Raw genomic sequence first — 23334 nt, 5'->3', positions numbered from 1 at the left:
ACTTCCCATTTAATAAACACACATTTAGCCCTCCGTCTCAAATCCATCAACCCCAACCCACCCTGACTTACAGGTAACATTACAACTTCCCTCCGTAACCAATCACAACGTGAACCCCACAAAAATTTGTACACCCGTCTTAGAATCCCGGCAATCGCTGTCCCTGTAATTGGGAACACAGCTGCAACATGCCAAACCTTACTATACAATAAAATATTCACCACTATCACTCGCTGTATAAGAGTTAGTGCTGGGGCCTCAGAACACCTAGACGCCCCACGATCCTTTCCAATAACCTATCCGAGTTTTCCTCCCGCGCAACCATGTCATCCTTATAAATAATACCACAAATCTTTAAAAACACCGCCCATTCTTTAACAACATTACATCTCCCCCCACACCCCCCACCCAAGAACCCAACCCCATGCACCTTGACTTCGCACTATTTACCTGCATACCCGTGGCACTTCCTAATAATTGCACAACCTCGTCCAACACTCCCATTGACATCCCTTCACGAATGAGAACAGTGGTGTCGTCAATTAAACCCGTCCAGGCCCTCCCACCCCCCACACTTCCCTCACATGGCGTACATAAGCTGCGGTCAACCATTCTATAAAAGGGGCCCTGGAAACACGCAAACAATATTTGGGACATGGGGCATCCCTGTCTAAGGCCTCTACCATTTTTTTTTTTTAATCACACTGGCCGATTCCCACCAAGGCAGGGTGGCCCGAAAAAGAAAAACTTTCACCATCATTCACTCCATCACTGTCTTGCCAGAAGGGTGTTTTACACTACAGTTTTTAAACTGCAACATTAATACCCCCCACCCATAGCAACCTCTTAACCTATCCTCTAAATAGTTAGCCAGTCCATATTTTAAATTATTAATACGTTTTCCTTCTCTCACATAAAACTTTCTAATCCTTTCCTTTGCGACACTATCCCACCATGTCACAATGTCATCCACTCCCTGTTCTTCCACACTAAGCTCCCTCCATAGGACTGAAAACCCCTCCAACCCCTCCTCATCACCTAACACACTTATATTTAATTTCCAATAACTTCTATATATGTCCGCGAGCGTCCCCCACCCAACCTCCACCACCACTGCCCTATGATCTGACATTGTAGCCTCAACAGTACTGAAAGATTTCACGTCCACTCCCTGAGAAAGGTACACTCTATCTAGTCTCGCAGCATATCCACTCCTAACAAACGTATATTCAGTCTCCCACACCGCCCCCCCGAAGGCATCACGTAACCTAACATCCCTTAATAAATCCCTAAGAGCCCCAGACATATATCCAGCCCCTCTTGGGTCCACATCAGCCACCCTGATTACACTATTCCAGTCCCCACCAACTATCGCCACCTCTGGCAGTGCACTTAAGAAAAACACAAGATCCTCACACACAAAATCATTCTTTACCTTTATGTTATTTTTCTGCCGGCGCATACACACTCACAAAAGACACACGCTTACCCATCCACCACCCATCCACACGCAACACCCTCCCTCCCCCTCCTCCCTCGCTTCTCTGCAAAACAAACGGGCTCGTCTCCCTTATGAAAATTCCCACACCACCTTTTAGACGGGGAGATGGTAGGGTAACTACTCGAAATCCTGCCACCTCCAACACCCTATCCTCTTTAAAATTGTGCTCCTGCAGGAACACAACATCCACTCTAGATTTATTCAGGAAATTACGAAACCAATCTCTCTTCATACCGCTACATAACCAATTAACATTTTCAGACATACACCTAAGGCCTATTAAAGTTTCCACCCCTGCTTCCTCTCATCACTCTTTACAACTCCAGAGCTTGAATTTAAGTTTGACACCTTCAGAGTGCTCTCTTTCCCTCCCCCCTTCTTCCGGTGCCTCCTATCATGGCTACCAACCACCTACACCACTACCTTCACACTTCACCTCAGTCTGTTTCCCAGGCCTTTGTGCAGGCGTAAGGACGTCATCAGAATCTGATGTAGCCGCCATCTTTCTCGTGACAGTCATGTTACACATGTCTTGGTCAGATGTTGCCTCTCGATGAACCTCCACCTCTACCTGAGAATGATTTAATGATTCAACGGACGACTCCAAACCACCATCACGTCCCAAATTATCATGTCTCCGACTTTTTGGAAGCGACGGCTCTCCGATGACACCACGCTCAGATGTAACGTCCCTCTCTGGCGGTGACAAAGTCTTCAACACCTCCACCAATTCCTCCTCAATCTCAAGAACCTTCTCCTGTAATTGCTGCTCCTCCTTATCCACAGGAGACGATACCTGATCAGGCAGCTGGGGGAGGGACTCCAACTCACCGCCAGTCCTGTGTGCCAGATCCTCTATCTCGCTCCACAAAACACCACGCCCTCCATCCTATGTTTGTTTCTCACCTGCCATCTTTGAAGCAGGGGCTGCGACGTCCACCACAGGTCCAGGCACACGTCTTCGCTTGTCACAGGTCGCCGCTATGTGATCATACTCACCACATAGGCGGCATGTACGTCGCTGTCCTGGGTACATTACCATTACCTGCGTCCTGAAATCTTGTAAATACACATCGGACGGTATTGGGTGCCTCAAAGTCATTTTGAGGTTGAAAGGACCCTCTGGAAAACCAGCATAGGCACCTGCCGCCCACGTACCATGTTGAGCATAATACACCATCCCATTCGTCTCAAAAACTTTCCTTATATCCGCCTCGTCCGCCTCAAATGTAACGTTGCATAACTTGATCCACGTATAATGCCGTGAAACATCTATCATTCTTACACTGACAGCTGGTGTGACGCTAAGACTTACGTCCTGTTTTGCCAGTTTACCGAGTGTCTTCTTGACACCCAAATGTCCTCCTATGGGACTATTGTGAGCAAAATCAATGGCTTGTTCACGAAATGTAACTGGTAACACTACGGGATGCTTGACTGTGGTGGAAACACTATCAGCTGACAACTTACATGTATTTTTCTCCATCAGTACACCGTTACTATAATAGTAACAAATATCGAGATCCTTTGCTTCACTCTTAGTAAATGCTATATCTCTCAGTCTTTCCAGTGACTGATCAACAAACTGATCCTTGATTAAATCATCATGAGTTAGAAATTTAACGTCAGTTGTGTCCTGACTAGGTTGATGACCGGGGAGTGTCAGTGTTAATGATCCTGGGCGCAGAGAGTCACTGAACAACATATTCAAGCCCAAATCATTGTCATCCACTAACTCAACAGGAGACAAGGATGGTTGCTGTATCTTTGACATAGCTCTAGTAATTGCACTCAGAGGAAATAAAATAGGCTTCTCTCTACAAGCTTCAATGTCATAATTATCATCAGTGGTATTATCAATCACAAGTGGTTCTTTACATATACCAGCATGAAGGATATCGTTTCCTATCAACAAGTCCACTGACCTGATGGGAAATACACCACTGGATATACCCACTGAAATATAACCAGTATAATAGCTTGTTTCAATGTATATTTTGTGAAGAGGTACTTTTATAACAGCCCCACCATAGGCTTCTAACAATACATCTATCTTGGTATAGGTATCGTCAGTTATGGTCAGTACATCTTTACTTAATAAGGTGAGATAACTGCCAGTGTCTCTGAAAATAATTATCTCAGTTAGATGTGATTCGTCAAATCCTACTTTACCTCTCGAAAAGTAAGGACTCATCACTGAAAGAATCTTTTCGTCAGATACACTTTCTGACGCTAGTCATCTATCCTGAGTAATATTATCTAAAACAGTATGATCAGAAGTATTACTAGGATTTTGGTGCCTTTATTGCTCAGAAGAGGATACGACTTGAGTGGGGGCGCCAGCCGCACGACTGCTTCTCGTATCTCTTTCTAACTTACAGCAATACTCTGTAGCATGTCCTTTTCTGTTACAATAGGAACATTTAACTTTCTTCTTCTCGATATCAGATTTCTGTCTAGCCACAGAGACAGATTCAGGATTTTGTGTTTTCCTGGTAAAGGTACGAGAAGTTACAGTAGCAGATACATTAGGCCGGCAATGAGCAGCTGATTTAGGTTGCCAACTTCTAGGACAACTTTTAGTTACCTTGTTTCTCGGTGTTTTAGTACGTACAAGTTTGTGAGAAATCTCGTAATTGTCTGCTAATGTTGCAGTTTCCAGAATATCCGAGGTAGTATGATCGATCAGATATTCTTGTATGTCAGCAGACATGCAGTTGTTAAACTCTTCATATAGTAACAACTGAACAAGGCTGTCGTAGTTGTTGCACTTGGCAGACCTACACCACCTCTCAAATGAAACTATTTTCTCAGGAGCAAACTCTACACAAGTTTGATCTTGTCGTCGTTGTAACGTACGAAATGCGCTTTGATAACTTACAGGTAACAAGTTATATGTCTCTGGAATAGTTCGTTTGACAGCGTCATAACTAATGTACTTGGCAAATGATAAAGCTGCAGTACAATTTTGTGCTCTTCCTGTCAAAGCTGTGTGCAACAAGGTAGCCCAGTGCTTACGTGGCCAGTTCATAGCACGTGCCTGGTTCCCAAACACATCAAAATAGGTGTCTAAGTCGCTCTCAAAAAACTTATGAACCATTGATGCAGCTTTCTGCACATTAAATGTGTCCTGTGATCTATCAGTCTTGTCTTCCCAGACGAACATTTTCTCTCTGGAAATCTTCCTTGTTCAATTTCCTCTGTGCCTCTATTTGAGCAGTCTGCAACATAATGAGGCGTTCAAACCTCTCAAACTGTTCCTGAGAGATAGGGCCAGTGGGTAATGGAGGAGTAGGTAAATTAACATGTGTTTCTGGACGGTCCTTAGGTCGGGCACCTCGTTCAGCCGCCCCTAGAGAGTCTAGATCTGGTCTAGGATAAGTAGATACAGGTGTAGCATACACGGTACTAGTATGAGGCTGCGTCATACTAACAGTTAGGAGGAAAGGCGTGAGTGAGAACTGAGCTACACTAGGCTCAGACACTAGGCTCACTTCTGCCTTAGTTGCTCTTTCTTCTTCATTAAATAGAGACATACTTCCTAATTGTGACACTAGACTTTCTGAATCTGAATCATAATCAGACATCTCTGTATGAGCAGGAAACAATGTATCTTTAATTAATGCTCTGACACTTTCTGTAGTGTAATTCCTGTTATACGTCACACCGAGATATTTGGCTACTTGCCAACACGTCTGAAGTTTTAATGTACTCAACTCAGACAAGTCAGAGTATCAATTAACTGTTTCACTTTGGCATACATCATGAAAATAAATGTACTACGAGAGAGTGATTATGGGAAACTATAATCCTAATAGGAAATTTAGTGTTGGTTGTCTTAAAGTTAGAACTCATAAACAGTATTTCCATCTCCTTGGATTAAAAGCCTCCCGGACAGGCCCCCATTTGTTACAAAAAAACGTGATTCTAAAAGCTTAGAGATCTCCAGTGAATACTAGAAAGGACTGCCCTTCTAGCATCCAGCCTGTTACTGGGTTTTTGTAACAATTAGTCAGTATCCTTGTCCAATTATCCATTAGAATTCAGTATGATTCAATAGTGCTTCAGGATTACAACTGGTAGGCTCCTAACTAGAGAAATTAAAATTTAATAAATTTATTAAGTATCGTCTAGAGGTATATCATCAAATTAAATTAAATTAATCAATTCAAACAAATTAATAATAATCACTTCTCTCGTGTACAGTATTATTGTGCTGAAAGCACTTATCACATTTATAATTCTTAAGTACCGTCTGGTACATTAACATTTATTAAGATATTACAAATATGTAAAAGTAAGTTTTTGTGTATGTGTGTAAGTGTTCTAAGTAATTTGCTATGTCTCACGACTCGACTAGACTTAAACAAGTGACTGACGAAGTCCTCAAATAAACTAAGTTCTTGACCAACTGGAAATCAGAACAGTCTGCTTGAACAATAAAACGACTGATAAGCCGAACAACAATATAACAAGCAACTGTGACAAAATCAGGATCAAGGAGATAATATAATGACACTAAGTAGGGACCATCAGCAGATCCTCCACAAAAGTCACAAAGCTCCCATAATACTGAATCTAAGTTCAGCATAAGAAAATCACCCGACTGTGACAATACACAGATACCAGTACAAGTTAGGTCAGAAGCTACAGCTCAGGACCTGAGTTGCTCAGTGTCTTTGAGACACAAAACCTCAGTACAACGTCGAAAATAACTAAGTCTATGCAATGTTCTGTGAACAGAGTCTCCAGAACTAACAATAATAATGAGACAAGAGATGATCTTCAAACAAGGGCCAATAAGGTAGATTTAGGCACTTGTCAAGAATACGTCAAACCACCAAGAGAGTCTAGACCAGACTGAATACTTCAGGCGAGGTGAGGACACCCCCCCCCTGTCGATCACGTGATAGCTCTGTGGACAGCTGCAGCTCAGCAACAGAAGCCGGCAGATAACGAGCAAAGATCGATAATTACAGTAGTTAGACAATCAAAACTTGAACTATGAGCACATAATATGTCTTACATCCTACCTAACAAAATTTAACTAATTCAAATAATAATATAAAGCAATATATTCACGTATTAGCTATTATCGAAAATATAAGCAATATAAAATTATATGAAAAGGTAATATACATGTAATATATATACATAATATACATTGCAACCCATTCAGGGGTTGCAACAGTCTGTACTTTCAACCAGTTTTTATCCACAGTCAAAAGGTGCTCTAGAGAGATTTCATCAGACATTGAAGTCCATGATGAGAGCTCATTGTGAACATTTTTCTAGAGACTGGGATGAGGGTATACTTTTTCTTCTGTTCGCTATGAGAGAAAGTGAGCAAGAAAGTCTCGGGTTTAGTCCGTTTGAATTAATATTCGCACACCAAGTGCGTGGTCCTCTTGCAGTGTTAAAAGACGTGTGGACAGGAAAATCAAATCCATCGTTGAGCACTTCACCTTCATTAATGCAGCAACATTTGACAGCTGCTAGAGAGCTAGCTTCGAAAAACCTAGTTTCAGCCCAAGCTAGAATGAAGCAACATTATGACAAGCGTGCTGTCTCTCGTTCTTTTAAAGCAGGAGATAAGGTGATGGCTCGGAAATTAGTACCAGATCATGCTCTACAAGCTAGGTATGATGGGCCCCTGGAAGTAGTGAAAAAGCTTAGCGACGTAAATTATTTGGTATGTACGCCTGGGAAGAAGAAATCCAAACATGTATACCATGTTAACCAGCTTAAGACATTCTATGCTAGTCCTCTACCTACTACATATATTCTTCCTAGGACAGAGGAAGAAAACGTCAGTCTACCTGACATCTCTAGAGGTATAGAGGTGCGTTTAGAAAATTCAGTGACTCTACAATCACTAGACAATTTTCTTAGCAACCTTGGGATTGATAAAGCTGGTGATATTAAAAACATGATTTTGCAGTTCCATGATTTGTTCAGTGATGTTCCTAAACGTTGTACTCTGGGTGTACACGACGTTGATGTACAGGGAGCATCACCCATTAAGTAATCACCATATAGGATTAGTCCAACGAAGGTCATTAAGAGGGACATTAAAAAGGGGATAAGAAAAGCTAAAAGGGACTATGAAATTAAAGTTGCTAGGGATTCTAAAACTAACCCAAAAAGTTTTTTCCAGGTATATAGAACAAAAGTCAGAGTTAAGATAGGTCCCCTTAAAAATAACTATGGGCATCTTACTGACAAAGAGAATGAAATGTGCTCGATTTTAAATAATTATTTTCTCTCGGTTTTTACACAGGAAGACACTAATAATATTCCGGCAATTAATTTTTATAGTGGGCCAGAAGAAGATAAATTATGTAACATCACAGTCACTAGTGAAATGGTTGTGAAGCAGATAGACAGACTGAAGCAAAATAAGTCACCGGGTCCTGATGAGGTTTTTTCAAGGGTTCTAAAGGAATGCAAAATGGAAGTCTGTGAACCATTAACTAATATTTTTAATTTATCTCTTCAAACAGGTGTAGTGTCTGATATGTGGAAGATGGCTAATGTAATTCCTATTTTTAAAACAGGGGAGAAGTCGTTACCGTCAAATTACCGCCCAATAAGCCTGACCTCAATTGTAGGCAAATTACTAGAGTCAATTATAGCTGAGATTATAAGAAGCCATCTCGATAAGCATAGCTTGATTAATGATACTCAGCATGGATTCACAAGAGGCAGGTCTTGTCTAACTAATTTATTAACTTTCTTCAGTAAAGCTTTTGAGGCTGTTGACCACGATAAAGAATTTGATATTGTTTACTTAGATTTTAGTAAGGCATTTGATAGAGTTCCGCACCAAAGACTGTTGAAGAAAGTAGCAGCTCATGGGATTGGGGGAAGGGTGCTCTCGTGGATCGAATCATGGCTCACAGACAGGAAGCAGAGAGTGTCCATAAATGGGGTTAAATCCGAGTGGGGATCAGTAACAAGTGGCGTTCCACAGGGATCAGTCTTGGGCCCGTTGTTGTTTATAATATATATCAATGATCTTGATGAAGGAATTACTGGTGATATGAGCAAATTCGCCGATGACACGAAGATAGGTAGGATAATTGATTCAAACGTAGATGTTAGGGAACTTCAGGAGGATTTAGACAAACTCTACTCTTGGTCAGAAAAGTGGCAGATGCAGTTCAATGTAGATAAATGCAAGGTTCTGAAGCTCGGGAGTGTCCATAACCCTAGCACTTATAAGTTATATAGAACAAAAGTCAGAGTTAAGATAGGTCCCCTTAAAAATAACTATGGGCATATTACTGACAAAGAGAATGAAATGTGCTCGATTTTAAATAATTATTTTCTCTCGGTTTTTACACAGGAAGACACTAATAATATTCCGGCAATTAATTTTTATAGTGGGCCAGAAGAAGATAAATTATGTAACATCACAGTCACTAGTGAAATGGTTGTGAAGCAGATAGACAGACTGAAGCAAAATAAGTCACCGGGTCCTGATGAGGTTTTTTCAAGGGTTCTAAAGGAATGCAAAATGGAAGTCTGTGAACCATTAACTAATATTTTTAATTTATCTCTTCAAACAGGTGTAGTGTCTGATATATGGAAGATGGCTAATGTAATTCCTATTTTTAAAACAGGGGAGAAGTCGTTACCGTCAAATTACCGCCCAATAAGCCTGACCTCAAAGACTGTTGAAGAAAGTAGCAGCTCATGGCATTGGGGGAAGGGTGCTCTCGTGGATCGAATCATGGCTCACAGACAGGAAGCAGAGAGTGTCCATAAATGGGGTTAAATCCGAGTGGGGATCAGTAACAAGTGGCGTTCCACAGGGATCAGTCTTGGGCCCGTTGTTGTTTATAATATATATCAATGATCTTGATGAAGGAATTACTGGTGATATGAGCAAATTCGCCGATGACACGAAGATAGGTAGGATAATTGATTCAAACGTAGATGTTAGGGAACTTCAGGAGGATTTAGACAAACTCTACTCTTGGTCAGAAAAGTGGCAGATGCAGTTCAATGTAGATAAATGCAAGGTTCTGAAGCTCGGGAGTGTCCATAACCCTAGCACTTATAAGTTAAATAATGTAGAACTTAGCCATACAGATTGCGAAAAGGACTTGGGGGTTATGGTAAGCAGCAACCTTAAACCAAGACAGCAATGCCTAAGCGTACGTAATAAGGCAAATAGATTACTGTGATTTATGTCAAGAAGTGTAAGCAACAGAAGTCCAGAGGTCATACTGCAGCTTTATACATCATTAGTAAGGCCTCACCTAGATTATGCAGCTCAATTCTGGTCTCCATATTACAGAATGGACATAAATTCGTTAGAAAACATTCAGCGTAGGATGACTAAATTAATACATAGCATTAGAAATCTTCCTTATGAAGAAAGATTGAAGACTCTTAAGTTACATTCACTTGTTTGACGAAGAATGAGGGGAGACCTGATCGAAGTGTATAAGTGGAAGATAGGTATTAATAAAGGGGATATTAGCAAGGTCTTGAGGATATCTCTCCAAGAGAGAACCCGCAGTAATAAGAACATAAGAACATAAGAAAGGAGGAACACTGCAGCAGGCCTGTTGGCCCATACTAGGCAGGTCCTTTACAATTCATCCCACTAACAAACATTTGACCTACCCAATTTTCAATGCTACACAAGAAATAAGCTCTGATGTGCAAGTCCCACTCAAATCCAAACCATCCCACTCATGTATTTATCCAACCTAAATTTGAAACTACCCAAAGTCCTAGCCTCAATAACCCAACTAGGTAGACTGTTCCACTCATCTACTACCCTATTTCCAAACCAATACTTTCCTATGTCCTTTCTAAATCTAAACTTATCTAATTTAAATCCATTACTGCGGGTTCTCTCTTGGAGAGATATCCTCAAGACCTTGTTAATATCCCCTTTATTAATACCTATCTTCCACTTATACACTTCGATCAGGTCTCCCCTCATTCTTCGTCTAACAAGTGAATGTAACTTAAGAGTCTTCAATCTTTCTTCATAAGGAAGATTTCTAATGCTATGTATTAATTTAGTCATCCTACGCTGAATGTTTTCTAACGAATTTATGTCCATTCTGTAATATGGAGACCAGAATTGAGCTGCATAATCTAGGTGAGGCCTTACTAATGATGTATAAAGCTGCAGTATGACCTCTGGACTTCTGTTGCTTACACTTCTTGATATAAATCCCAGTAATCTATTTGCCTTATTACCTACGCTTAGGCATTGCTGTCTTGGTTTAAGGTTACCATAACCCCCAAGTCCTTTTCGCAATCTGTATGGTTAAGTTCTACATTATTTAACTTATAAGTGCTAGGGTTATCGACACTCCCGAGCTTCAGAACCTTGCATTTATCTACATTGAACTGCATCTGCCACTTTTCTGACCAAGAGTAGAGTTTGTCTAAATCCTCCTGAAGTTCCCTAACATCTACGTTTGAAACTATTATCCTACCTATCTTCGTGTCATCGGCGAATTTGCTCATATCACTAGTAATTCCTTCATCAAGATCACTGATATATATTATAAACAACAACGGGCCCAAGACTGATCCCTGTGGAACGCCACTTGTTACTGATCCCCACTCGGATTTAACCCCATTTATGGACACTCTTTGCTTCCTGTCTGTGAGCCATGATTCGATCCACGAGAGCACCCTTCCCCCAATCCCATGAGCTGCTACTTTCTTCAACAGTCTTTGGTGCGGAACTCTATCAAATGCCTTACTAAAATCTAAGTAAATAATATCAAATTCTTTATCGTGGTCAACAGCCTCAAAAGCTTTACTGAAGAAAGTCAATAAATTAGTTAGACAAGACCGGCCTCTTGTGAATCCATGCTGAGTATCATTAATCAAGCTATGCTTATCGAGATGGCTTCTTATAATCTCAGCTATAATTGACTCTAGTAATTTGCCTACAATTGAGGTCAGGCTTATTGGGCGGTAATTTGACGGTAACGACTTGTCCCCTGTTTTAAAAATAGGAATTACATTAGCCATCTTCCACATATCAGACACTGCACCTGTTTGAAGACATAAATTAAAAATATTAGTTAATGGTTCACAGACTTCCATTTTGCATTCCTTTAGAACCCTTGAAAAAACCTCATCAGGACCCGGTGACTTATTTTGCTTCAGTCTGTCTATCTGCTTCACAACCATTTCACTAGTGACTGTGATGTTACATAATTTATCTTCTTCTGATCCACTATAAAAATTAATTACCGGAATATTATTAGTGTCTTCCTGTGTAAAAACCGAGAGAAAATAATTATTTAAAATCGAGCACATTTCATTCTCTTTGTCAGTAAGATGCCCATAGTTATTTTTAAGGGGACCTATCTTATCTCTGACTTTTGTTCTATAGACCTGGAAAAAACTTTTTGGGTTAGTTTTAGAATCCCTAGCAACTTTAATTTCATAGTCCCTTTTAGCTTTTCTTATCCCCTTTTTAATGTCCCTCTTAATGTCAATATACTGATTCATAAGATGACCCTCGCCTCTTTTGATACGCCTATAAATTCCTTTCTTATGCCCTAGTAGATATTTCAGCCTATTATTCATCCATTTTGGGTCATTTCTATTTGATCTAATTTCCTTATAAGGGATAAACGTTCTTTGAGCAGCATGTATTGTGTTCAGAAAATTGTCATATTGATAGCTCTCTTCGTTACCCCAGTCAACAGATGATAAGTGTTCTCTAAGCCCATCGTAATCTGCTAAGCGAAAATCTGGGACTGTTACTGAGTTATCCCTACTATCATACTTCCATTCAATTCTACATGTAATTGATTTGTGGTCGCTAGCACCCAGTTCCTCTGAAACTTCTAAATTATTAACAAGGGATTCATTGTTTGCCAGAACTAAGTCAAGCAGGTTATTACCCCTTGTAGGTTCTGTCACAAACTGCTTCAAAAAACAATCCTGAACTACTTCTAAGAAATCGTATGATTCTAAATTCCCAGTCAAGAAATTCCAATCAATATGACTAAAGTTAAAGTCTCCTAGAATTACTACATTATCGTGCCTTGTGGCCCTAAAAATTTCCTCCCATAGTAGTCTCCCCTGGTCCCTATCTAAATTTGGGGGACGGTATATCACACCTAAAATTAATTTTTCATGCCCCTCTGAAAATTCTATCCAAACAGACTCTGTATGTGTTACTTCAGACTTAATACCCGTTTTTATGCAACAGTTCAAGCGATCTCGGACATACAATGCCACCCCACCCCCCTTCCCGATACTTCTATCTACTTGGAACAATTTAAAACCCTGAATGTGACATTCTGCAGGCATGTCCCGACTTTTTGAATTAAACCACGTCTCAGTAATGGCAAATACATCTATGTTACCTGCACTAGCAACTAGTCTCAACTCGTCCATCTTATTCCAAGCACTGGGACTATTTGTGTAATAAATATTTAATGACCCTCCTATCTCTTTACCATTCCTGCTCCTTTCTGTTATTCCACTAAACCTATTACTGTCGTTGTCAATTAGTGCCACTGGCTTTTCAATATCCTCCTCATTTTGCCTATTACTAGTTCTCCTAGTACTCATGTTACTACCCTGCGACTTCACAGTTTTCCCGCCAAAACCCATACCACTAACTATTCCTAGTTTAAAGACCTAACAGCTCCCTCCACTGCATTGGCCAGTGCTCCCACCCCACACCTAGACAAGTGAACCCCATCCCTGGCATACATGTCATTTCTGCCATAGAAGAGGTCCCAGTTGTCAATGAATGTTACCGCATTTTCCTTACAGTATTTGTCCAGCCAGCAATTGACACCAATTGCTCTGGACAACCATTCATTTCCAACTCCTCTCCTTGGCAAAATGCCACATATGACAGGTTTCCCACCCTTCTTCCTAATTATCTCTATTGCTGACCTATACCTGCTAATCAGGTCCTCACTCCTACGTCTGCCAACATCGTTGCCTCCAGCACTGAGACAGATAATAGGATTGCTCCCATTACCTCTCATGATGTCATCCAGACGGCTAACAATATCCTTCATCCCAGCCCCAGGAAAACACACTCTCTGCCTCCTACTCCTATCCTTCAAACAGAATGCCCTATCCATGTACCTAATCTGACTATCCCCAACAACAACAATGTTTTTACCTTCCTTGGCGTCGTCCGTAGTGATGCTCCGAGTAGTCGACTCAAATTCGCCAGGTAGCATTACACCACTTGTAGAATTCGTCATGACGTTCTCGATGGTCTTCGTTGGGGTTTCTAGGGATGTCTCACTCACGTCTGCCAATGCTACCTTGGTGCTCGTTGTGGAATTCCCAGTAGAACACTCACATTCGTCAGGTAGCACCGAGAATGAGTTGGAAGTTTCCACGGCAGTCTTCTGGTTTCTCGTTGTTTCTGCCTCTCCAACCGTTTTCTTAATCTTCAGCTTGGTTCCATGTTGCCCGACCACTGACCAAGCTCCCCTCTTAACCTGGGGACTCACAACAGGAGGATTACTACGAATCCTCTTGTTCTCCTCCGTTAATCGCCGTATCTCCAGTTTAGCAACTCTGAGTTCTTCTCTCAGCTGCTGGTAAAGCTGCTCAAGAGAGGGCATCCTGGTTCAGATTCACAGAGAGCACACAAACAGGTCTTCACAGAGCTAAGTACACGTCACCACTGAGCTAAGTACACGTCACCACTGAGCTAAGTACACGTCACCACTGAGCTAAGTACACGTCACCACTGAGCTAAGTACACGTCACCACTGAGCTAAGTACACGTCACCACTGGATTTAAATTAGATAAGTTTAGATTTAGAAAGGACATAGGAAAGTATTGGTTTGGAAATAGGGTAGTTGATGAGTGGAACAGTCTACCTAGTAGGGTTATTGAGGCTGGGACTTTGGGTAGTTTCAAATTTAGGTTGGATAAGTACATGAGTGAGAGGGGTTGGATTTGAGAGGGACTTGCACATCGGAGCTTGTTTCTTGGGTGGCATTGAAAATTGGGTTGGTCAAATGTTTGTTAGTGGGATGAATTGTAAAGGACCTGCCTAGTATGGGCCAACAGGCCTGCTGCAGTGTTCCTCCTTTCTTATGTTCTTATGAAGCATAAAGAATTGAGAGAAGAAGTTGATTTTCTGTTATCTCACGGACATATTGAGCGCAGTAAAAGCCCAAGGGCATCTCCATGTATTTTAGTGCCTAAACCTGACGGTAGTTTCAGGATTTGCACTGATTACAGGAAAGTGAACTCTGTCACCTTGCCTGATAGTTATCCCCTACCTGGCATTGACGACCTTATTGACCGTGTGTCAGGAGCCCAGTTTGTCAGCGGTTTAGAACTCTTACGAGGCTATTATCAAGTCCCGCTTACTGAACGTGCTCAAGAAATATCTGCTTTTACTGTTCAAGATGGATTGTTTAACTACCTCGTCAACCCCTTCGGCCTATGTAACGCGGCTTCTTCATTCCAACGTATAATGAACGGGTTGACCCTCAGCTTAGACGGAGTAGAAGCCTACCTTGACAACTTACTGGTGTACAGTGATGAGTGGGAACAACACGTGACGCGTCTCAGAGCATTGTTTGAGAGACTGGCACTCTACAACTTTAAGAACATAAGAACATAAGAATGGAGGAACACTGCAGAAGGCCTACTGGCCCATGCGAGACAGGTCCTTATCAAAACGACCTCTACCCAAAGCTACCCAAGAATTAACTCCCGTACCCAATGACGCCAATCAAACCCAGCCCCTCCCACTCATATATTTGTCCAGTCTCTTCTTAAAGCTACCCAAGGTCCTAGCCTCTACCACCCCACTGGGAAGACTGTTCCACGCATCTACAACTCTGTTAGAAAACCAGCATTTACCTATGTCCTTTCTAAATCTAAATTTATCCAACTTAAATCCATTATTTCTGGTTCTTACCTGGTTCGACACCATTAGTACTTTATTAATATCTTCCTTGTTTATGCCCGTCATTCACTTATACACTTCAAGGATATCTCCCCTCATTCTACGCCTCTCCAGAGAGTGGAGATTTAAGGCTTTAAGTCTATCTTCATACGGGAGGTTCCTTACACAGTAAATCATTTTGGTCATTCTTCTCTGTATGTTCTCTAATGAGTCTATATCCATTCTGTAGTAAGGGGACCAAAACAGAGCAGCATAATCTAAATGAGGCCTCACTAGTGATGTATAGAGCTGTAAAATAACTTTTGGACTTCTGTTACTTATACTTCTTGAGATGAAGATTGAGACACTTATGCAGCATATGGGAATCTTTATTCAGGAAACGTTTCGCCACACAGTGGCTTCATCAGTCCAATACAAAGAGGAAGGCGTAAGGAGAGGAGGAGTGTGAAGTAATCAGTCCCTCAGCCTGGAGTCGATATGTTCAGTCCATCAATCAAGATTGATGGACTGAACACATCGACTCCAGGCTGAGGGACTGATTACCTCACACTCCTCCTCTCCTTACGCCTTCCTCTTTGTATTGGACTGATGAAGCCACTGTGTGGCGAAACGTTTCCTGAATAAAGATTCCCATATGCTGCATAAGTGTCTCAATCTTCAACTTGTCGGTTTTCCAAACCATTCATCACACACTTCTTGAGATAAATCCAAGTAATCTGTTGGCCTTGTTGCGCACACTAAGGCACTGCTGTCTTGGCTTTAGATTTCTGCTTACCATGACTCCCAAGTCTTTTTCACATTCTGTATGATCAAGCTCTACTTCACCTAGATTATAGCTTCGAGGGTTATTTTCATTACCAAGGGCAAGTACCTTACACTTATCCATATTAAACTTCATCTGCCATTTTTCAGACCAAGACATTAATTTGTCCAAATCCTCCTGTAGTTCATTGATATCCTCCTCAGAGTGAATTATACGGCCTATCTTTGTATCATCAGTAAACTTACTCACGTCACTCGTAATCCCTTCATCATGGTCATTAATGTAAATTATGAACAAGAGAGGGCCTAAAACTGATCCTTATGGAACGCCACTAGTAACTAAGCCCCATTCTGATTTAAACCCATTAATGGAAACTCTCTGCTTTCTATTGGTAAGCCATGCCTCTATCCATGCTAGAACTTTACCTCCTATACCATGAGCTGCCACTTTTCTCAAAAGTCTCTTGTGAGGTACTCTGTCGAAGGCTTTACTAAAATCCAAATAAACAATATCATATTATTTATAACTGTCTACTGCCTCAAATGTTCTATTGAAGAACGTCAGTAAGTTTGAAGATTGAGACACTTATGCTGCATAAGTGTCTCAATCTTCAACTTGTCGGTTTTTCAAACCATTCGTCAGTAAGTTTGTCAGGCAGGAACGACCTCTCGTAAACCCATGCTGAGAATCATTTATCAAGTTATGCTCTTCAAGGTGACTTCTAATAATGTCAGCTATAATTGATTCTAGTAATTTGCCAACTATAGATGTCAGGCTTATTGGACGGTAATTTGAAGGAGTGGACTTATCCCTGATTTGAATATAGGAACCACATTGGCCATCTTCCACAACTCTGGCACAACACCAGTAAGGATGGATGCATTGAGCACACTCGTTAATGGCTGACTAAGCTCCATCTTGCATTCCTTAAGTACCCTGGAAAATAACTCGTCGGGCCGCGGGGACTTATTTTGCTTCAGTTTGTCTATCTGTTTGATAACCATGTCCCTCGTGACAGTAATATTAGTCAATTTGAATTCGTCAGGAACTGAATAATTGTTAATTTCTGGAATCTCATTTATGTCTTCCTGTGTAAAAACTGACAAAAAATAGTTGTTAAATATGGAACACATTTCCAGTTTGTTATCCGTCAGCTGTCCATTCCCAATTTTCAGAGGTCCTACTTTTTCCTTAACCTATACACTTGAAAGAACCCCTTTGGATTTGTTTTTTATTCATTAGCAACTCTAATTTCATAGTCACGTTTAGCCTTTCTAATCCCCTTTTTTACTTCTCTTTTAAGCTGAACATATTGGTCAGTAAGGTTAACCTCTCCCCTTCTGATGCTCCTATATATTCCGCTTTTCTCCCCTAATAAATGCTTTAGCCTCCTGGTAACCCGTTTGGGATCTTTATTATCAGATATAATTTATCTCTGGGGAATGTATATACTCTGAGCACAGTGTACATTATTAAGAAAAGAATCACAAACGCAGGTCCCTTCGTAATCATAAGTATGATCATCGTCAATAGAATCATTAGCTAGATAACCCCAATCAAGATTTGACAGGTGTTCCATAAGTCCATTATAATCGGTAGAACGAAAATCAGGGATTTTTACCGTATTATCATGATTCCTGTATTTCCAGTTTATGTTAAAAGTGATGGATTTGTGATCACTTGCGCCAAGTTCTTCAGTGATTTCCAGATTATTTACGAGTGTTTCCTTATTTGACAAGACTAGGTCAAGCAAATTATTACCCCTGGTAGGCTCTGTTACTCACTGCTCCAGAAAACAGTCTTGAACAGTTTCCATAAAGTCACTGGACTCCAGATTACCGGTCAAAGAATTCCAGTCTATTTGACTAAGTTAAAATACCCTACAATCACTTTGTTATTGTGTCTAGAAGCCGTAACAATTTCGCCCCAAAGAAGTCTCCCTCTATCGTGATCCAAGCCTTGAGGTCGGTATATTACACCTAGATTTAGCTTTTCTTGACCTTCTACAAACTCTACCCAAACAGATTCTGTTGCTGTTTCATCTATTTTCATACCTGTTTTTATGCAACAATTAATGTTTTCTCCAACATATAATGCAACTCCTCCCCCCTTCCAACAACTTCTGTCCATATGGAACAACTTAAACCCTTGAATATTACACTCAGCAATCATATCCCGACTCTTTAAATCATACCACGTTTCAGTTAATGCAATGACATCGAAGTTCCCAGCACATGATATCAAATGTAGTTCATTAATCTTATTTCTTTCACTTCGACTGTTAGCATAAAATACCATTATATGTTTTTTCTTCTGCACATTTATCCTATTCATCTTTGTTTTTACACAATTTCTGAAATTATCATTACCCAGAGTTACTCCATGGCAGTTACTATTAAGGTTCTTAATATCAGAGCATAAGTCAATATATCCATACTCATTATTTATCATTTCTAAATCCATACCTCTAACTAATCCTAGTTTAAAGTCCTAACAACCCCCTCAACTGAGCTAGCAAGAAAACCCACACCTGCCCTGGATAAGTGAACCCCATCCCTGGCATACATGTCATTTCGGCCATAGGAGTTGTCCCAGTTGTCAATGAAAGGCACTGCATTATCCTTACAGTGTTTATCCAGCCAGCAATTAATACCAATTGCTCTGGACAACCATTCATTTCCAACATCCCTTCTTGGCAAGATGCCACATATAACAGGGCGCCCACCCTTCTTCCTAATTATGTCTATTGCTTGCTTGAACCTTCTAACTAAGTCCTCGCTTCTGCACTTGCCTACATCATTGCCTCCAGCACTGAGGCAGATGATGGGATTGATCCCATTACCGTTCATGATGTTGCCAAGCCGGCTAACAATGTCCTCCATCCCAGCCCCAGGAAAGCAAACTCTCTGTCTCCTACTCCTGTCTTTCAAGCAGAAAGCCCTATCCATATATCTAACCTGGCTATCCCCAACAACAACAATATTCTTAGCTTCCTTGGTGTCGTTTGTAGTGGCGTTCCCAGTAGTCGACTCACATTCGTTGGGTAGCACCGAGAATGCATTGGATGTTTCCACAACAGTTTCTACAGCAGTCTCTTTCTTCTTCGTCGTCTCTACCTTTCCATTCGTCTTCTTGATCGTCAACTTCGTCTCATGCTGTCCAGCCACTGTCCACGTTCCCTTCTTGACCTGAGGACTCGAAACAGGAGGACTACTACGAATCCTCTTGCTTTCCTCAGTCAGTCGCCGTATTTCCATCTTCACTACCCTCAATTCTTCCTTAAGCTGCTGATAAAGTTGCTCGATTGAGGGCATCTCGGTTCAGTCCACGGGGAGCACACAAGACACTTCTTCACAGTTAAGTACAGGTCACCACTGAGTTAAGTACAGGTCACCACTGTTAACTTAGCTATATGTAGTTTTGGTCAAGCCAAGATTACCTATCTAGGCTTTTGTATCGGCCAAGGTGAGGTTGCTCCTATTGAGGCTAAGGTTCGTGCAATTTCTGAATTTCCAGTGCCACAGGATAGAAAGGGAGTACAGCAAGAAACCTCGACACCCGCCTCAATGAACACATTTACGCATGAAGGAACGATAACTTGAACAACGCCTGTGTACAGCGCCGAAATTCCACCAATCATCTCATGAAATTAACGGACGCCAAATTAGTGATCAAAGAAACTAATTTCCGCAGACGCAAGTGCCTCGAATCAGCACTGATCGCTGTTTCGAATACAATTAAACAAAACAACGGCAGCTTCACCATCTCTGAAGTCTTAGCAAGAATCCTCCTGAAAACAGTAAACCCTGCCATCACATAGTCTCCTGTTATACTACACAAAGCACATTACAGAGAGTTTATATTTGTCCAACCTATTTTTATGTTACCCAAGTAATAGCTTTTATATCATGTACGAATTAATTGTATTACTACTACTACTACAACTTATGTCACTACTACTACTACTGCTACCACTAGTATTGCACCTCACTTTGAGCCTTTATATACCCTCTGTGTCCATATACTGTTTGTATCGGCTTGACAAAGCTCCTGGAGAGCGAAACGTTGCCACAATAAAATGTCACATTATTTGTGAGGTTTATGTTCCCGATGCTTTTTGTTATAGTTGTTGTTATTGTTGCTGTTGTTGTTTTTGTTGCTAATGTTGTATATAAAAAAAGTTGTTTCAACCACAGACACTGATCTTGGATCCATTGACCTGGCTGTTGGAGAGGGGCGAAACGTCTTGTGGGGGAAGACCAAGGCCGCCTTCACTTACGTGTACCAGCACCACCTACAAGACTACGACTGGTTCTTCAAGGCCGACGATGATACGTGAGTTATCCACCTTATGTTTCTTAAATTAATTATCATACAGTGAGTTACCATTTGGGGCCCTATAAATACTTGAATTACACAAATACGTGAGTTGCATGAGGATAAATAATGAATTAAAAGAACGCCTAGAGGATAATTCATAATGCTAATGAAGGCCTGAACATATCACACTTGTTTGTGCAAGAATGGTATATAATACCGACAAGATGAAATTAAGACACATGTGCAACATCTGGGAATCTTTATTGTAGACGTTTCGCCATCCAGTGGCTTTATCAATACAAATTCCAGGACATAACTTGAAGACAGTAGGACTATATACAGAAGATGAGGTAATCAGTCCCTCAACCAAGCAGTAGGTGCGAAGAGCCCTAGTCGTGGAGATTTTTTATGTATCAGATCAATGAATAATGTTGTTCCTGGAGCTTCTTAGGTATATGTAATAAATGAATGTGATTTATTCAGGCCCTCATTAGCATTACCATTTACTCTATAAATACTTTATTTATCCCGACATACAGCAAAGACAATCATTACATACGAATATTAAACGCAAAACGTACGAACAATCCTATTATTTTCTCAGTGCTGGAGGCAACGATGCTGGCAGATGTAGACGTGAGAACCTAATTATCAGATACAAGACAGCGATAGAGATAATGAGGAAGAAAGGTGGGAACCCTTAGATATGTAGCATTTTGCCGATTGAGGAATTGGAAATGAATGGTCGTCCTGGGCAACTGGTGTCAATTGTTGTCTGGACAAACAACTGGGACTTCTTCGACGGCAGAAATGGCATGTATATCAGGGATGGCTTTCACTTACCTAGGTTTAGGGTGGGGGGCTTCTGGTCAGTGCAGGGAAGGGAGCTGTTAGGGTTTTAAACTAGAAATAGTGGTATGGGTTTTTGTGGGAAAACAATGAATTCCCTGTAGCGATAGTGTGAGTTTTAGGGAAACCAGTTATAAGCAGAATGAAATAGTTATTGGTAAATATTAGAAAGCCAGTGGGACTAGGTGTTGGTAGGTTGGTTGGTAGGTAGTATTAGATGGCGGCCACAACCGCCGCAAATGATACCCCCAAGACCACCAACCGCTCCGAAAGAGATAGTGGAGGAACAGAAATGAGCAGGAAGAGAAAGGAGAAGAGCGAGTTTATAAATTTATATTAAACTAAAAATCGTAGTACTAGAAATAAGATGGACGAGCTGAGATTGGTTGCAAGTGCGGGTAACACTGATGTATTTGCCAAGTTGGTTTAAGATAAAAACCCGGACATGCCTGCTAAATATCACATTCAGGGTTTAAAATTGTTCCAAATAGACAGAAGTATCGGAAAAGGGAGTGGAGTGGCACTGTATGCTCGAGACCGCTTGAATTGTTGCATAAAAACGGGTATAAAGTCTGTAATAACACATACTGAGTCAGTCTTGGTAGAATTTTCAGAGGGGTACATAAAAATGACTTTTGGCGTGATATACCGTCCCCTAAACTTAGATAAAGAAGAAGGAAACCTACTATGGGAGGAAATTGCTAGGGCCACAAGGCACGATAACGTAATTCTAGGGAGCTTAAAAGTCAGATTCATTGGAATTCCTTGACTGGGCATTTAAAGTCTAACGACTTCGTAGAGATAGTTCAGGACTGTTTTTAAAGCAGAGTGTTACAGAACCTACAAGGGGAAATAACTTGCTTGACTTGGTTCTGGCAAACAGGAAATCTCCTGTTAATAATTTAAAAATTACAGAGGAACTTGCTCATAGTAATGATAACTCAGTAACGGTCCCAGATTTTCGTCTAGCAAATTGCAATGGGCTTAGAGAACACTTATCATCTGTGGATTGGGGTACCGAAGAGAGCTATCAATATGACAGCTTTCTAAACACTATACATGTTGCCCGAAGAAAATTTATTCCGTATAAAGAAATTAGATCGAATAGAAATTACCCAAAATCGATGAATAATAGGGCAGAAGAAAGGAATTTACAGGCGCATCAAAAGACGTGAAGGTCATCTTATGAATCAGTATATTGACATTAAGAGGGACGTTAAAAAGGGGTTAAGAAAAGCTACACGGGACTCTGAAATTAAAGTTGCTAGGGATTTGAAAACTAACCCAAAAGGAATTTTCCAGGTTACAGAACAACAGTTGGAGAAAAGATAGGTCCCCTTAAAAATAATTCTGGACATCTTTCTATTAAGGATAATGAAATTTGCTCGATTTTTAATAATTATTTTCTCTCGGTTTTCACACACAAAGACACTACAATACTCCAAAAAATATTTTTTATAGTGGGCCTTAAGAAAATAAATTGCGTATTATCACAGTAATCAAACAAATAGACCGACTGAATTTTTTACTATTTTTAAAACAGGGGACAAGTCGTTACCAATAAAGAATTTGATATTCTTGATTTGGATTTTATTAAGTACCGCGGCAGAGACTGTTAAAGAAAGTGACAGCTCATGGCATTGAGAGAAATGTGCTGTCATGGATCGAGTCATGGCTCACTAACAGGAAGCAGAGAATGTGAATAAATTTGGTAACATCTGAGTGGGGATCTGTAACAAGTGGCGTTCTACAGGAATCAGTTTTAGGCCCAGTGTTATTTATAATATACATCAATGACCTTAATGAGGGAATTACTAGCGATATGAGCAAATTCACTGCTGACACGAAGATAGGTAGGATAATTGATTCGGATCAATGTCACTGAACTTGAGGAGGATATAGACAAACTAAATTCGTAGTCAGAAAAGTGGCAGATGCAGTTCAATGTAAATAAATGCAAAGTTCTGAAGCTCGAATAAATAATGTAGAATTTGGCCAAA

At 40.7% G+C, this 23334-nt stretch overlaps 1 protein-coding gene across 1 annotated transcript in view; it reads left to right on the top strand.

The window, feature by feature from the left end:
- LOC128703098 (glycoprotein-N-acetylgalactosamine 3-beta-galactosyltransferase 1-like) overlaps positions 1 to 23334 on the top strand; it is a 536922-nt gene that overhangs the window by 401636 nt on the left and 111952 nt on the right. Inside the window, exon 5 of the mRNA XM_070103460.1 lies at positions 20362 to 20500. Coding sequence (XP_069959561.1) covers positions 20362 to 20500 — 139 coding nt within the window. The remainder of the gene's footprint in view (positions 1 to 20361; positions 20501 to 23334) is intronic.

This window comes from Cherax quadricarinatus, chromosome 85 (assembly GCF_038502225.1).
Source record: "Cherax quadricarinatus isolate ZL_2023a chromosome 85, ASM3850222v1, whole genome shotgun sequence".
Classification (NCBI taxonomy): domain Eukaryota; kingdom Metazoa; phylum Arthropoda; class Malacostraca; order Decapoda; family Parastacidae; genus Cherax; species Cherax quadricarinatus.
Note: the sequence above shows the minus strand (reverse complement) of the source record. Positions and strands in the feature narration are given on the sequence as shown.